At 42.0% G+C, this 17,650-nt stretch overlaps 1 protein-coding gene across 2 annotated transcripts in view; it reads right to left on the reverse strand.

Annotated features, from left to right (window-relative positions):
* The window catches only part of TADA2A (transcriptional adaptor 2A), a 70,104-nt gene that overhangs the window by 16,524 nt on the left and 35,930 nt on the right, over positions 1-17,650 (reverse strand). For both annotated transcript variants that reach the window (XM_077481397.1, XM_077481396.1), the window contains exons 7-13: positions 13,147-13,219; positions 11,612-11,675; positions 9,060-9,103; positions 8,817-8,927; positions 7,629-7,700; positions 5,343-5,475; positions 2,231-2,274 (exon numbers count right to left, since the gene is read on the reverse strand). In XM_077481397.1, the coding sequence (XP_077337523.1) occupies positions 2,231-2,274; positions 5,343-5,475; positions 7,629-7,700; positions 8,817-8,927; positions 9,060-9,103; positions 11,612-11,675; positions 13,147-13,219 (541 nt within the window). The remainder of the gene's footprint in view (positions 1-2,230; positions 2,275-5,342; positions 5,476-7,628; positions 7,701-8,816; positions 8,928-9,059; positions 9,104-11,611; positions 11,676-13,146; positions 13,220-17,650) is intronic.

Here is a 17,650-nt window from a genome sequence, read left to right on the forward strand (position 1 = left end):
TCCTACAGATTCGGGCAGTGCGTCTGGCTCTGAAGGCCTGGACTTTCAGGTTACGGGATTGTCCTGTCAGGACCCAATCTGACAATAGCACAGCTGTGGCCTATATCAATCACCAAGGGGGCACCAAGAGTCTTGGAGCGCAGGCCGAGGTGAACCATATTCTAAATTGGGCAGAAAGGAATGTTCCGTGCCTATCGGCAGTCTTCATTCCAGGAGTAGAGAATTGTCAGGCGGACTACCTGAGTCGCCAGCAGTTATTCCTGGGGGGAATGGTCTCTTCACCCTGATATTTTTCGGGCTGTTTTCCAGAAATGGGAGACTCCGGACATAGATCTTCTAGCATCCAGATTCAACATGAAGTTAGTCAACTTTGTGTCCAGGACAAGGGATCCACTCGCATGTGGAACAGATGCATTGGTTACCCCGTGGGATCAGTTCTTACAGATCTATGTATTTCCCCCTATTCAGTTGCTGCCACGACTTCTTTGCAGGATCAAGCTGGAAAGAAAGCCGGTAACTCTGGTAGCACCAGCGTGGCCCAGAAGGTCATGGTATGCAGAAACCGTAAAGATGGCAGTGGAGGATCCATGGTCACTTCCACTATGGCCAGACCTACTTTCACAGGGGCCGCTATTCCATCCCACCTTATGAATACTAAATGTAATGGCTTGGCTATTGAAACACACATTCTGAAGAAACCTGGGCTATCCGGGTCAGTTATCTCTACCTTGATTAATGCAAGGAAGCCAGCTTCCAGAACTATATATTATAGAGTCTGGAGGGCATATGTTTCCTGGTGTGAATCCAAGGGTTGGCACCCTCGAAGGTATGTCAAAGGCAGAATTCTTGCCTTTCTACAATTAGGGGTAGAGATGAAGTTGGCCTTGAGTACTATTAAGCACCAAGTTCCAGCTTTATCGGTCTTATTTCAAAGACCGCTTGCTACACATTCTTTAGTCCAGGGTTTTATGCAAGGGGTGATGCGGCTTAATCCGCCAGTTAAATCACCTTTGAACCCTTGGGACTTGAACTTAGTTTTGTCAGTGTTACAAAAACAGCCATTTGAACAGATACAGCATATTCCCTTAGTCCTTATGACAAGGAAGTTAGTGTTCTTGGTTGCTATATCCTCAGCACGAAGGGTTTCAGAATTGGCTGCTCTTTCTTGTAAAGAGCCATACTTAATTATTTATGAGGACAGAGTGGTGTTACGCCCTTGTCCAGATTTTTTGCCAAAAGTGGTCTTACATTTTCACCTTAACCAAGATATTGTCCTGTCATAATTTTTTCCCAAAATCATGTTCCAGGGAAGAGAAGTCACGACACTGTCTTGATGTGGTGGGAGCAGTCAAAGTCTATTTAAAGACGACTGCTCAGATACAGAAGACTGATGTCTTATTTGTTCTGCCCGAAGGTCCTAAGAAAGGACAGTCAGCATTGAAATCCACTGTCGCTAAGTGGATTCGGCAGGTTATAATTCAGACTTATGATTTAAGGGGTAAGATTCCACCTTTTCAAATGAAAGCATACTCTACCAGGTTGGTTAGTGCTTCTTGGGCAGTGCATCACCAGGCCTCCATGGCTTAGATCTCTAAGGCCACAACCTGGTCTTCAGTACACAGATTAACCAAGTTTTTTCAGGTGCATGTAAGAAGGCATGAGGATATTGCCTTTGGGCGCAGTGTTCTGCAGGCAGCAATATAAGTCCTCAAGTCTGGGGGTGCCCTACGGGTTGTCTCTCCCTCCCCTCAAATAGCATTGCTATGGGACTTCCCACATATTACTATGGTGCTCTGTGTCCCATGATGTATGATAAAGAAAACAGGATTTTTATAACAGCTTATCTGTAAAATCCTTTTCTTGCAGTACATCATGGGACACAGAGGTCCCTCCCCTCTTTTTGGGGTTTAGGTATATTTCTTTGCTACAGAAACTGAGGTACTTCTGGAAGGAAGTGGGGTTATATAGGGAGTGAACTTCCTGTATTGGGTATACCAGTGTGCATCAACTGAAGGTGCCTACATACCCAGATAGTGATTACTATGGTGCTCTGTGTCCCATGATGTACTCCAAGAAAAGGATTTTACAGGTAAGCTGTTAAAAAAATCCTATTTTTTACAATAGGAAACTACAAGCTAAGAAAAAATGCATCCAAATCTAAAAACTATAAAGATAGTAATATAGTAAAATGAGTTATGAAATTACAATTTAAAAATTAAAAGATTCATACCTGAACCTGAAACAACAGGTACAACTTGATATAAACCAGCGTCTCTAAAACACAAATAGAAATAAAAAAGTTAATATATGAATAAGCACTGCTCACAACCAAATTCCCCTCCTATTTTTCTATTGTAATGGGGACACACATTTTTCCTATCCATATAAGGCATTTTCAGAGAAATTAAAGTGATCAGAAGAAATGACAGCTTAAATCACAACTTAAAACACATCTAGACAGTGGGGAAGATTTACTAAAACCGGAGCACACAGAATGTGGTTCACCTGTACATAGTAACCAATCAACTTCTAACTTCAGCTTGTTCAATTAAGCTTTGATAATAAAACATAGGAGCTGAGTGGTTACAATGCACAACTGCACCAAATTCTGTGTACACCAGTTTTAGTAAATATCCCCAAGAGACAAGAGAACATGTCCTGGTAGAGAAAACAATGTCCTGAAGCCAAAAGGCAGTACTTTAAACAAGTAGGAAGACCTGAGCCTGAACACCACCTTGTCCTTAAATAAAACAAGACCGCATTCCTTACAGGATAAGGTCACCAGTACACTCACCTTGCAGAACTGATGGCTACAAGGAATACTACCTTGTGGATGGGAGTAAAGAGAGGAATATTTCTAATAGGTTCACATGGCAGTTGAAGTGCAGAGAGAGACAAATTCAGATCCCACAGAGTGACAGGGGAACAAACAGGGAGCTACCTCCTGCTCCCTATAAACAGGTCTAAGTCAAGGAGCAAAAGACAAACAGTCCCTAAAAACATAGACCAGATAAAAATATGACCTTTGAAATACAAACGCTAATCCAGACCCACATGCATGAAGGAGAGGAACTGTCCCATGGAAAAACACCTAGCATGGAAGCCCCAAGTTACTCTAAGTGACGTAATCTGTTCTAGCCATTAGTGTTTAAAAAAAAATAGCCTTCAACACTAATACAATGTCTGCCATGACTCTTGGCATCGACATGGGCGAGTTCAGGAAAATGAGGATTGCTGGAATGGAGGGCCTGCCAGAGAGGATAGAGTCATAGAGAGGGCTTCCAAGCACTTATTAGTTGGGTTCTTAAAGACAGATGCATTCTCCAACAGTAAAGTTGTTGCTAAGACAAGACACTGCTGGATCCACAGTGAGGGAAGACCACTTTTTAACAAAGTCCTATTTAAACAACAGGTAACAGGCTAATAAATACTTTGGGGGAAGCAGTAGGCTGATCCTCTAGTTTGAAAATGTTTCAGTAAAAGCTGAAATGGTCTCTCTTATTTTTGGAGTAATGGCAAAAGACAAACTCCTCGAAGGCAACGTAAAGACTGGACTGAGCATCAGACAGACCACCCCCATGGGCGTCCTCTGAACTTTTTTCAGGGGGGGGCATAATTTTAATGCAATTTGCAATACAAAAAGATTTACACAGTGGTATCATGGCACAGACACTGCTGTTACCTGTGGTTCTTCAGCGATAGGCCCAGGACAGGCATTGGCAGCCAGGCAGTGTATTCTCTGTCATCTCGGCCACTGCACGCCACGCTCCTGTGACCTGTGGGAGGAGCTGGCTCTGCACCGGCTGGATTGACATAGGCACAACATACATTTACACAGGCAGAGGCAGGCTAAGGCAGCAGCCAATCACGGAACAGCCAGGTCATGGTGATGTTAAGCAGAGGCCCGAGTGGCAGAGCCAATCCGATGCTCGGGTCGGGGGTGAGGAGAGAGGGACAGATGTGTAGTCAGAAAAGACAGAGCAGCCCCAGCCCCCAGGCCAGCAGCAGACTTTGAAAAACAAAAAGTCCACGGCTGCTGCGGAGGTGGCCATTGCAACACAGGGGGCAAGGGTTTTCACTCTGACTTCAACACTCTTCCAATTCCAAGGGGGGGCAGTTGACCCCCCCTTGCCCTATGGTGCAGACGCCCATGCACCATCCCCCCGAGTCTAAACTCAGAGACCAGAGAAAGATCAGATTCCGAATCTGTAAGGGAAAGTGAGGGAGCCCGCTTTTGCCCTCTGTGGTCAGAGTCAGCAAAAAACTGATTTAGACCATAGAGTCTTGCATGACTGTATTAAAAACCTCAGCGGAGAGGGTAGAGAGACCAGTCATACCTGACAAAGCTAAGGAAGGTACCAAAGATAAGATATACAGGAGCAGTGGGCAACAGAATTCATGTCGGCAGATGTCAGCCAAATCAGTAGGTGTGCAGTAAGCAGCACCAAAGGCATAAGTAGTTTGTGAGGTGGTACAGTGGGACTATCCCGTGTCTTGAATCAGACACGTTGCGATCATGTGGCAGTAAAGCGACATATAGCTTAGGGCACAAGGCAACATCTCAGGTACTCACAAAACCCAGCCAGGTCTGGCAGGGTGAGGATTGAATGACTGGAGGCAATCAAAGTCACTGCAGATGGGCATCAGTAACAGACTGCAGTTTCTAATGGTTTCCTGAATGTGTGCATTTGTGACAATTCAGTCCCACAACATTAACTCCTTTAATGATAACTAGTAGGAAACTGTGAATTCCAAAGGCACCCAGCAACCTATGTACTTGAAGTTGCTCACTATGCTTGAGTTGACCGGCCCACTCACAGAGTGTTCAGAGGCAGGGCAAGCGCTGGCTCACTTTTTAGCAGAATGGGATCTGGAGTGCACGCTATGTGGAACCAGTGTTTGATGATCGCATCCAGTAGGTCTGGAAGTAGCACTCTAAAATCCAAACGGAGATTAGCCACAATGGATTTCTGCAATTGGGGAGACCAGCAGTGTAGAAGAGGCTTGATTGAGTAAAATAAATGTTGAAGAAAAATGGTGCTAACAAACATGTCTTTTACACAGCAGAGCTGAAGAAAAAGATGTCCACCCCCTAGGACACTAGCAAAACACTGAGGCTTGCTGGTAGTAGGAGAGTATATTTCCTGTGTCTCCCAAAAGGGACAAGAAAAAAGTATGGATTTCTGAAGAATTTAAAAGTTGAATTTTAACTGGCAAAAAAAAGTTGCAATACATAATCATAAACCATGACGCTTATTTTAGTAATAATATCTAGGTGGTATGTTAACATGGTTTAAGGCAATACAAAAATACATGCAAGTATACAACCATTGTAAACTTACATAGCGGCTTGTCGCTTAAGCCATTGTTGACAGGCATTGCCATCATGAACATACTGTAGGACTTCAGAAAGCATGGTTCTCTTCAAACGCTCTTCTTCGCGTGTCTTTTTCAAATGATCGTATATTTTGGAACCTGTTTCAAAATATGCAAATTTTTAATTCACCGTATACAAACTGTGTAGGTTACAACTGGCTAATTTGCTAGTGATAATCACATGAGGTATTTTTCCACTTTGTGTGGTATTACCAGTAATTTCTTACATAGATAATAACATGTAACAAATCAAGCAAATACTAAATTGTGTCAGCCATTCATACTGGACTCAGGTAAAAATAACGTATAGATGTAACAACAAACTCTTACTCATGCACCGACAAGCAGAAAAGTCAAGTCACACAGCAAGTCATTGTGTATGCAATATATTTTTGCATAAGAGAATTAAAATGTTGGGTGTATATGTTCCCCAACTTCTCATGTATATTTTGATTAAAAGGGTTTTGAAATATATATAAAAAAGTTTTTGGGGTTTTGGATTAAGTAGGGACTAGTTAAAACCCCTGCTGTGTACCAGTGGGAACACCTCCCTTCAAAACAAAGCAGGTTTGGATTTCTTCTCACTTTCCTTTTGGTGACAATTGTTAAGCTTCCCAAACATTTGCCAGCATGAAGGCTCATGCAAAATAAAAAGTGCTCCGAATTGTGTGATATGTTTTAACACCAGAATTTTTTTTCTTTATTGCATAAAGTCAGATGCTGTAAAAAGGACTCCACCGAGTCTCCAATGTACAGATAGCGTTTAAAATACAAACAGCATTGAAAATGAAAAATAAAACTGTGATTATTTAACCATTATTTATTGAACAAGCGCTGCACTTTATTTATTTTTTTCTTTGCATTTCTGTGCCCAGTATCTGGATTAGGCTGTTAGTTGTTTAGGTTTAACTGAGCATGGATATTTACCTACTTACAGGAGGAAAGATCGCCAGTACATATAGTACTTGTGGAAATTCATGAAAGGGTTGCTGAGCTATGGTATCAGATATCTAGCCCAGCTTAGCCATCTGACTACACTGAACAAAGGAGACAGAGTTCTGAGTTACATTGCAGGAGGAGAGGGAGCGTTACAGGCAGTTCAAAAAGATTTGCAAAATTAGAAAGAATTGGGGCAAGCAAAGAGAGGAAACTGTCAGCTTGTGTTGTGAATGATTGCAGCTGGGGAAAAATGTTTTCATTCACAAAAATGCAAGCTGGCAACAGCACATATCAGCTACTACACTTGTTAGCGACAGCCTAGTGCAGCATGTTGGCTACAGCATGCCTGGACAGTTCTGGGAGGGCGTCATATGACATCCTGCCATGATAATGCCGCTGTAGCATAGGGGCGGCACGCTCGGTGATCACTATGTCGTTAGGACACAGCTGATCACAGATCAGAGTAAAAGGCCAATCACAGCGCCCCTTTACCACGTAATCAGCTGTGTCTGATCACAATGTAAACACAAGCCGGTTATCGACATTTCTTTTCTTCGTGCTGACAGCATGAGGAGAGGAGAGCCAATAACCAGCTTGTGTGAAAAGGACATCTACACCGATAAACAGGGCACTGATTATCAGTGTCCTGATTATCAGTGCAGTCCCAACAGTGGCCCCCAGTGCTGTCAATTGGTGCCCATCAGTGCTGCCAATCAGTGCTGCCTACTAGTGGCCATCAGTGCCATCTGTCAATGCCCATTAGTGCCCATCAGTGTAGCCTCATCATCACACATCAGTGCAATCTCATCAATGAAGGAGAAAAAAAAAATACCTGGTTTGCAAAATTTTATAACAAAACTATGAAAAACATTTTGGTTTTTTTGAACATGTTCAGTCTTTTTTCATTTAACAAAAAATCTAAAACCTGGTGGCGATTATATACCACTAAAAGAAAGCTATATTTGTGTGAAAAAAATTATATAAAAAAAAAAATCTTATATGGGTACAGCGTAGCATTTGTTAAATTGTGACAGTGCTAAAAGCTGAAAATTGGCCTGGCCAGAAAGAGGGTAAAAGTGCCCAGTAGACAAGAGGTTAAAAAGATACATATTCTCAGTTTAAACATTTATGAGATTTGCAATTCATTGCATTCTGTTTTGTTGCAGATTTTACACAGTATCCTGTTCAACTTATTTTAAGATAGTTCGTGACAGTAGGCTAAAGAGGGAGATACAAACTGGGAATATTCTTGTTAAAAACCTTAGGAAAACAACATATTTAGTGAATACAAATGCAAAAACTGGATTGCTTACTTTGAAATGTTTTGATTCCTGCTCTACGGTATTCTTGTAGCCTTTTTATTTCCCTGCGCAACTCAAATTCCACTGCAAATAAACAAACCTATATTAATTTTGCATTCACAGATAAATGTTGTTCAGGTATGAGCATCACCTGTAGTGACCATTAAAAGCTGAGATTTCCAATTTTTTCCCCCCATTTTTTAATCCCCGCTGACAGCAGTGATGAATCATAGATGTTAAGGAGCTGGTACCCACCTGTGTTCTAACAACCAGCAGCCCTGAGCTGAATGGTCACATTTAGTAGTGGTAGGAATACCACTGCTAAATGTTTCACTCCCAGGTGTGTTGAATTTAAGTGCAAACACACACATTAAATATGGCAAAAAAAAAAATTAACTTGTGGTATTTAAATCGGAAATAACACTTTCAGAAAACAGTTACATTCCCAGCATACCAGGAATACTAGCTGTCACATTGGTTGTGCTCTCAACCAAAACTATCAAGCCACCCAATGGCTGGTGTCATAACTGATCACATGTGCCGCAATCGTGGCAGTTGAAGATTAAACACGGCAGCTTTCTTGGCTGAAAACAATAGGAGGGTTTATGTTGTACATTTTTTTTCCATGTTTAATTTCCATTTTCGGAGTTACATAGTTAGATTAGCGCAAATATTCATACTATAATTCTTAGTGAATTGTTTCACCATACTCTGTCCTATTAGGAAATATGCCCTTTTGTTTGTACCCTTGGTGACCAACTAGCAGAGAAAAAGTACACATGTATGCAGTGGTGCACTTGCCATGTTGTTTTTCTACTCCTTACAATGTTTGAAATTAATACTAGAATCAAGAAGAGCTATCCTATTGAATGGGGTCTTACAGCAGCACTATCAAACAGCTAAATACACAGTTGAAATACACATATCAAGTACCAACTTCCTTCAGAAAATGCCAAGGTATCATTTTCTCCTTGGCAGACTCCCCAATTATATATTCTAGGTTAGAGGATCCTTGGGCACAGCATAACACAAAAAGTTGGCTTCATAAGTGTGTGCTTGATGAGGAGAGAAAAGGGAATTCTAAGTGGGGATCAGCATTATTAACATTTCTGGAGTGAAGTTCTAAATCTTAGAATATACACAGAACCCCGAAATTTCTATAAAATAATAACCAATGTAAATTAGGCCGTAAAAACTTACATGCATGGCTTTCTAAAAATCGATCATGGTTAGTGGCTCCCAAAATCCTGGCAAATCTTCTCATCGTTTCATACAGCTCTTGTATATCTTTGGAATATCTTCTTTCCAAAACTAAACAAAGGCAGAAAATGTATTTAAAGAATCTGTAATGTACGCATGTGACTAGAAATATGACACTGTGCAGTAGTGGTAGCTTCAGTTATAGCCTACAAGCTGGAGTGTAAACAAAGACAAACTGCTTACTTTGAAACTTCCTCAGATTTATAAGGCCATGTTCTCTTATAATCCTAGAATGATCAACAACAAAAAAAAGTCAAGAATGTCACAGGAAAACAGGTACAAAACGAATAGAAAACTTTCTTCAAGTCACAAATGAGCATAAAATAAAGGCTTTTTCTTAGGTTTATTTCATTTTAGATCTCTCGATAGATATGCTTGCATGATTTGTGTTTTAGAATAATTTCATGTTACATGAAACGGAGTCTGTACATTTTGACTTGTTCATCCATGATGTTTTGCACCTGGTTAGCTGGATAAGGCCTGTATGCCACAATTTTCTTGTCAAGTTTGTTTATTTTTTTAAATATAGCAAAGATTCAGAAATTAAGTACATACAAAGATGGTGGTATAATATGCAAATAGCAATAAAGCTAAACATATTGATTTATGAACAGGATGAGTACATAACAATGTAAAAATTGTAATGAGTAGAGCAACAAATAAACAAATAAATTATTACAACAAAAGCATTAGAAAACAGAAAGAGATAATGTGGGTTATTTATGAAAGGCAAATCCACTTTGCACTGCAAGTGCACACTACAAGCGCAAAGCGCACTTGAAGTTGCACTGAAAGGGGGGAAGTGTGTGCCACAATTTTCAAACACTGATACACTGAGAAAGAAGTAAATATCCAAGTGTTTGCGTGTTTAAGGAGGCAATGATGGTTCAACCAACAAAGCAGATGCTACCGCAGCATAATAACCATCCAAAAATATGGCTTGAGTTTGTCAGAAATGATAAAATTGACCTGGTTTTGTTGTGAGAAATGGTTTTGCAAATTGATGGGACACAGCTTTTTGGTTTTACTGTGTAAGGCCCCTTTCACACTTGTCGGACCGTTCAGATCCGCCTGTCAGTTTTGACAGCGGACCTGAACGGGCGCTCCATGCTAGTCTATGGAGCGACAGATGTCAGCGGTGACATGTCTGCTGACATCCAACCCGGTCCAGACCGCTAAAAGCAGATGGATGGCCCTACGTTCAGATCCATTGCTGGTGGATCGGATGAGATCTGATGAAAACAGACATGCTGTCCGTTTTGATTCAAACTCTCCATAGAAACCAGCGTCGCTGGACAAGCCCCTGCCCTCTCAGTGAGTGTCATCCCCTGGCTCATCGGCGATCAACGGAGAGATCTCTCGCTGAGCTGGCGGACTCCATGTAAGGGGATCCGCCTCATGAGAATGAGGCCTAATAGGAGACAGGCAAATTTATCATAGCTTATTTATTAAATTGCTTCAATACTTTCATCCCCTACCTGCCCAGTCCAATTTTCAGCACTGTCACACTTTGAATGACAATTACATGGCCATGCATACCCATATGAAACTTGGATCTCTACCAATTAAATTGGTAGTAAACCGCTGGAACCCCCCCCCCCCCCAAAAAAAAAAAAAAACTGCAAGACAATGGCATAATGTGCTAATATGAACTGCATACTAGCACATTATAAAATACCATAAAACAAAGCCCCTGCTGCAGTGCACGGGCACCGCTGAGGGGGCTGACATGTTCCCCCGGCGTTTCTCCTGGGTTTGCGGGCTCCGTCGCTGTGAGTGGCCGGAGCTGTGATAACGTCACTATCACACATGTGCGCAGGAGCCCTCAGTGCCGGAAAGAAGCTCTGAAATTCCGGCATGACATCAGCGGCTGCATGCAGGGTGAATATCTCCTGATCGGTGCATGTTTAGGAGATATTCTTTTTACGTACAGGTATGCCTGATTATAGGCTTACCTGTAGGTAAAGATCAAAAAGAGTATACAACCGCTTTAATCAAACTTGATTTACTGGGCCCATTTCATTTCTTGAGACCCAAAAATGCCAGGACAGCACAAATATCCCCAAATGACCCTTTTTGGGAAAGAAGACAGTTCAAGGTTTTTAGTAAGAGGCATGGTGCGTTTTTCTGAAGTTGTAATTTGTCAATTGTTTGAAACATTAAGACATTTTTGTTTTGGTTTTGGTGGCTTTATCCTGTGGTGCTGTTTTTAATCCAAGGGTAGAATATATAGTACAAAGTACATGGAACAACTACAACAGAACCTGTCTCTGTCTCTTAAAAAAAAAAATGGCAACTTTCACTAGAACAATAATCCCAAACATTAGGCCAGAGTAAAAACTAGAGAATCAAGGTAATTGTTCAACATTGTTGCAAACACGCTGTTTGAGAACTGCAGTCTGTCTTAAAGTGTCATTCCACTAATATTAAATCTGCCTTTAAAAAAAATGGACAGTATTGAAGATGTCTAACTCGTATGCAGCTGAGAACAGAGGGAATGTGATCACTTAAAAAAAAAGGTATTTATAAAAAAATGTTTTATACCTATACACAAATGTTTTCCTTTCATTTCAACTTTAAACTGAATGGGTTGTTTTACAAGGTGATCGTTTACAATCAATTTAAGATAAGTATTTAAAATATGGCAAAAAAAAGTCCAAATAAAAACAAAAATAATTTAGAAAAGGGCCTGGTTAGTAAGAGAGTACAATTATAACAACTTTCAGTCACATTACCTTTTCCTTCTCTGTCGCTCCTTTAGTCTTGAGTGATAAATATCCACAACAGAAATTTTCAAAGCTAAACATTAAAAAAAAATAATAATAATAAGTAAAATATAAAATATGTGAAAATATATCATTAAAATAATACAATAAATATGAGAAACAACTGAAGCTACTTTTTTTTTAGAAATCTATTTTAAAATTGTCACTCTCTCGAAGTTACAATTTAAAATGCAAAATAATATTTATATAGGGCTGTTCAGTCTCAGTATAACAGCCTTCCATTTCTGCAGTCCTGCACAATATTTAAAGTGAATCTTTATTCAGTTTTAAACTATACAAGCAAATACCTTCTATTACATTTACTAGCCTACTCTATTCCCCTTCCTGAGTTAGCGTTTCTTTGCTACAGTACTCTGACATCAGGGCTATTTATTATTTCAGGTAATTAAATGTATTTGTAAAGTGCTGCGTAAATTGACAGGGCTATACAACATTCACACCAGTCCCTGCCCTCAAGAAGCTTACAATCTAAGGTCCCTAATGCCGCGTACACACGGTCGGAGAATCCGTCGGAATGCGTCTCATCGGACCGTGTCGTCAGATAATCCGACTGTGTGTGGTATGCATCGGACTGATTCCGTCCGAATCTCCGTCGGACCCAATTTTCCAACATGTTGGAAATATTTCCCGACCAGCTGGGCCGGTCGGATGTAATCCGATCATGTGTAGAGAATTTTGATCGGACCAAGTGCCACGCATGCTCAGATCAAATTCCTACATCAAAGCTATTGGCTACTAGCCTGAATGTAGTCCCATCGTAACGAAATTACGTCATCACGTTCTGAAAGATTGGATTTTTCGACAACTTAGGCCGACCGTGTGTATGCAACAGTTTCGGACACAATCAGTCAGACTAAATCTGACGGACAAAATCCGACAGATTTGGTTGTGGAAATCTCCGACCGTGTGTACGTGGGCTAACATTCATTCATACATACTAGGGTCAATTTAGACAGGATCCGATTAACCTACCAGCATGTCTTTAGAGTGTGGGAGGAAACTGGAGTTCCCAGAGGAAATCTGCACAGGGAGAACATGCAAACTCCAGGCAAATGGTGTCGTGGTCGAGATTCGAACCAGCGACCTTTGTTGCTGCTAGGTGAAAGTTCTAATCACCACCCCACTGTGCTATTTATAAATAAATGTTTTAAGATTCCCACTACATTTATCTAGGATATAAACGTTTTCCAGTTAAATTCAATTAAAAAATGTGTGAATATTGGGTGAAAGTTGTGTGAAAAAAGTAAAATTTACTCATAAGTGTCACTTACTACCATGGGCACTGTCTATTGAGCCTCAGTAACCAAATGGTTTTAAATAGACTATGTAGCTTTGACTGAATCCCAATAAGCAGACAACATTTTCATCATCTGATAATTACTGAGCACAGCTGCAGTCTATAATATTCAAGACGGATGACTTTTTTTACAGAAAGCCCAAAAAAAAAAAGAAACACTGCAATCTCTTGTACAAAAAATGCTTACCATGCAAAACATCTGAATCATCTTCAACAAAATCAATATCTCTTAAATCCCACTCAGCATAATTATCAAACTCCTGTTGGGCATAAAATAGAAAACTTTAATTAAAGAATATGAATGCTGTCAGCAGCTTCCAGTTTCTTACGCAAAACTTTATCACTGCCAACAAGACACCCACAGAAATGCAATTATTCTATAGATGAGAATACATTTGAATGAATTGCTCTGCACATTTACAAGAAGTATGTATTGCTATTTAACAGTTGCATTCTTTATGTATTATGGTCAACACTACAAAAAGAGAAAAAAATTGATTTAAAAATATTTTTTGACTGTTTGAGCCAACAGGTGGGCTCTTGTTCATGCTTTACAGGGTCTCTGTTTAATTATTTCATGTGAGAATCATCTTGATTACAGAACTCAAAGGCATTATAAACCTTCCTACCTGCACGAATGAATTCGTAACATTCCTTTGCCAGAAGTTTCTGTTTGTATTTAATCATAAGGTATGTGGCAGGGCGTTGCACAGATCAATACATGACCACTGTCTGTAGTCTGAGAACTAACAGTTACTGTAAGGAAACTAAATATTCCACAATCCAGTCTCAGTCTAGAGATCTGCAGGTGAGAGCTAGCTACACATCAATTAGATCTACCTGTCAGAAGCAGGCAGAGCATTTACAGACACAGTGAAACAAAAAGACGCCACTTGCTCCCATCTATAGCTGGCTATCGCAGTAAGAATATTGGAAGGCTAATAACAGGTACAAACAAGGCCAAGGGAAAAACCAAGCTCAACTTAACGACTAGCCCGCAGACAACCAAATAACCTAACAGTATGTGTTAAAAGCAGGAGTTTAGTCTGCACACATGGCTTACACAAATGCATGTGTAAGCCACAGAGCTTCATCAAGGCACCTTGGTATCTGTGGTACCCAACACTAACTTATAAGCGTCCCCACAGTGGAGGCACATGCATTCTGATGGATAGGTGGACTGAAGGGAGCTGACCCCTTCTTAAAAAGGTACAGGGTCACACTGAACACCCAGCATATAGCACAATGGGTGTCAGTGTGTTGCCTGACCAAAAAATAGGATTTTTATAACAGCTTACCTGTAAAATCCTTTTCTTGGAGTACATCACGGGACACATAGCACCATAGTATTTACTATGTGGGTATATAGGCAACTTCAGGTGACGGACACTGGTATACCCAATGCCCAAAGTTCATTTCCTATATAACCCCTACCAGGATTACCTCAGTTTTTGCAGCAAAGCAATATGCTTAAACCCCAGAAAGAGGGGCAGGACCTCTGGGTTCCGTGATGTACTCCAAGAAAAGGATTTTACAGGCAAGCCGTTATAAAAATCCTATTTTCTTTATCATACATCACGGGACACAGAGCACCATAGTGTTTACTATGTAGGACGTCCCATAGCAATGCTATTTGAGGGGAGAGAGAGAGAGAGAGAGAGAGAGACAACCCATAGGGAACCCCCAGACTTGGGGACCTATACTGCTGCTTGCAGCACACTGCACCCAAAGGCGATATCCTCATGGCTTCTTATGCCGCGTACACACGTAGCGGACTATCCGACGGACTTAGTCTGGCAGACTTCCCGCCAGACTGTCCGTCCGACTTTCCGAACGGGCTACTTGCCCACACACGGCACTTTTTCAGCGGACTAATATGGCATACTAAGTCCGCCGTACTATCCGCCCTACTTTTGAAATGAACGGACTCGCCCACACATGCGGAGGAAAGTCCGCTCATTTCGAGCGGGTCTCCAGGTAGGCGGGGCCCGCGAAGGAGACATCGCTGGCCCCGCCACCTGGTATGGAATTAAAGGGGAACCCCAACGCCGAAAAAATCGGCGTGGGGGTTCCCCCAGGTCCACATCAGACCCTTGTCCGAGCACGCTAAGCGGCCGGCCAGGAAAGGGGGGGACGAGCGAGCGGCCCCCCTCCTGAGCCGTACCAGGCCGCGTGTCCTCAACATGGGGGGTGCCTTGGGGAAGGGGGGGCCGCGCATGTTGATGAGGACAAGGGCCTCTTCCCGACAACCCTGCCCGTTGGTTGTCGGGGTCTGCGGGCGGGGGGCTTATCGGAATCCGGGAGCCCCCTTTAATAAGGGGGCCCCCTGATACTGGCCCTCCACCCTATGTGAATGAGTGTGGGGTACAATGTACCCCTACCCATTCACCTGTGAAAAAAAGTAAAAAAAAAAAAAACACAGGGTAAAAATTGTTTATTGCACAGCTCCGGGGGTCTTTTGTCTTCGGGGGTCTTCTCGTCGGACTCCTCCGCTATCTTCTGCTAGCTCTTTTGCTAGCGGAGAAGCCTGGCTTTCTTCCTAGCCGTCGGCCTCTTCTTCCGACTTCGGGGGTCTTGTCCAAATAATAACTTGCCGAATCCACTTAGCGACAGTGGATTTCAACGCTGCGTGTCCTTTCTGAGGACCCTCTGGCAGTATAAATAAGACATCTGTCTTCCATATCTGAGCAGTTGTCTTTAAATAGACTTTGACCACTCTCACCACATCAAGACAATGTAGTGACTTCTTTTCTCTGGAACATGGTTTTGGAAAAAACAATGGCAGGACAATATCTTGGTTCGGGTGGAAACCTGAGACCACTTTTGGTAGAAAACCTGGACGAGGGCGCAACACCCCTCTGTCTTCATGAATAATCAAGTCTGGCTCTTTACAAGAAAGAGCAGCCATTTTCCAAAACCCTCCTTGCTGAGGACATAAAAATACAAATTTTCTTGTCAGAAGGACTAAGGAAATGTACTGTATTGGTTCAAATGGCTATTTTTGTAACCCTGACAAAACAAAGTTCCATTCCCAAGGGTTTAAAGGTGATCTAACTGGCAGATTAAGCCGCATCACCCCTTGCATAAAACCCACGGACTAAAGAATGTGAAGCAAGTAGTCTTTGAAATAAGACCGATAAAGCTGAGACTTGGCCCTTAATAGTACTCAAGGTCAAGCTCATTTCTACCCCTAATTGTAGAAAGGCAAGAATTCTGCCTATGATATACCTCTGAGGGTGCCAATCCTTGGATTCACACCAGGAAACATAAGCCCTCCAGACTCTACAATATATAAATCTGGAAGCTTGCTTCCTTGCATTAATCAAGGTAGAGATAACTGACCTGGAAAGCCCATGTTTCTTCAGAATGTGGGTTTCAATAGCCAAGTTGTTAAATTTAGTGTTCGTAAGGTAGGATGGAATAGCGGCCCCTGTGAAAGTAGGTCTGGACGTAGTGGAAGGGACCATGGATCCTCCACGCCATCTTTATGATTTCTGCATACCAGGACCTTCTGGGCCATGCTGGGGCTACCAGAATTACCGGCTTTCTTTCCAGCTTGATCCTGCAAAGAAGTGGTGGCAGCAACTGAATAGGGGGAATGTATAAATCAGTGAGAACTGATCCCAAGGGGTCACCAACATATCTGTTCCGCATGTGAGTAGATCCCTTGTCCTGGACACAAAGTTGACTAACTTCATGTTGGATCTGGATGCCAGAAGATCTACATCCAGAGACCCCCATCTTTGGCAAAGAGCCCAAAAAATGTCAGGGTGAAGGTACAATTCCTCTGGGAATAACTGCTGGCAACTCAGGTAGTCCGCCTGCCAATTCTCTATTCCCGGATTGAAGACTGTCGACAGGCACCGAACAGTCCTTTCTGCCCAAGTTAGAATATGGTTCACCTCTGTCTGTGTTGCAAGGCTCTTGGTGCACCCTTGGTGATTGATATAAGCCACAGCTGCCACATTGTTGGATTGGATCCTGACAGGACAATCCCATAACCTGAAAGTCCAGGCGTTCAGAGCCAGACGCACTGCCCGAATCTCTGGAATGTTGATGGGCAAGGCTTTTTCGGTTCTTGACCACTGTCTCTGGACAGTTTTCTTCTCTGCTCCCCAGCCTGAAAGGCTGGTGTTTGTCGTTACCACCTTCCAGATAACTGGTCTGATTTTCCTTTCAGCAGATTCTGGGTTAGTAACTACCAACTGAGGCTTTGGGACACCCTTGGGGACAGCCACATTTGCAAGTCTAAAGCTTGAATCTTTTTGTTCCAAGCAGACAGGATACTGTTTTATAACAGTCTCGAATGGAACTGGGCATAAGGAACCGCTTCGAATGAAGCCACCATCTTTCCTAACAACCTCATGCAAAGGCAAATGGAGGGATCTCTTTTCGACCTGACCAACTCTTATGGAGTTGATTTTTGCCTGAGCGGGTTTAAAGTGGAAGTAAACTCCCTTATCGTTTTCAGCCAAGGAAGCTGCCATCTTTGCTTCTGTTTAATCTTTAACTGCTATGGTGCTGCACATGTGATTCGTTATGACACCAGCCATTGGATGGTTTGATAGTTTGGCTGAGAGCACAGCCAACGTGCAGTTAGCATACCCGGCCTTTTTTTTTTTAACTGTTTAAATCGATGGGTTTACTTCCACTTTAAGGAAGACTTCTCTAGGTTGAGAATCCAACCCAGA

The sequence above is a fragment of the Lithobates pipiens genome, unplaced genomic scaffold (assembly GCF_037356315.1).
Source record: "Lithobates pipiens isolate NorthernLeopardFrog02 unplaced genomic scaffold, aLitPip1_a1.2 Scaffold_16, whole genome shotgun sequence".
Taxonomy (NCBI): domain Eukaryota; kingdom Metazoa; phylum Chordata; class Amphibia; order Anura; family Ranidae; genus Lithobates; species Lithobates pipiens.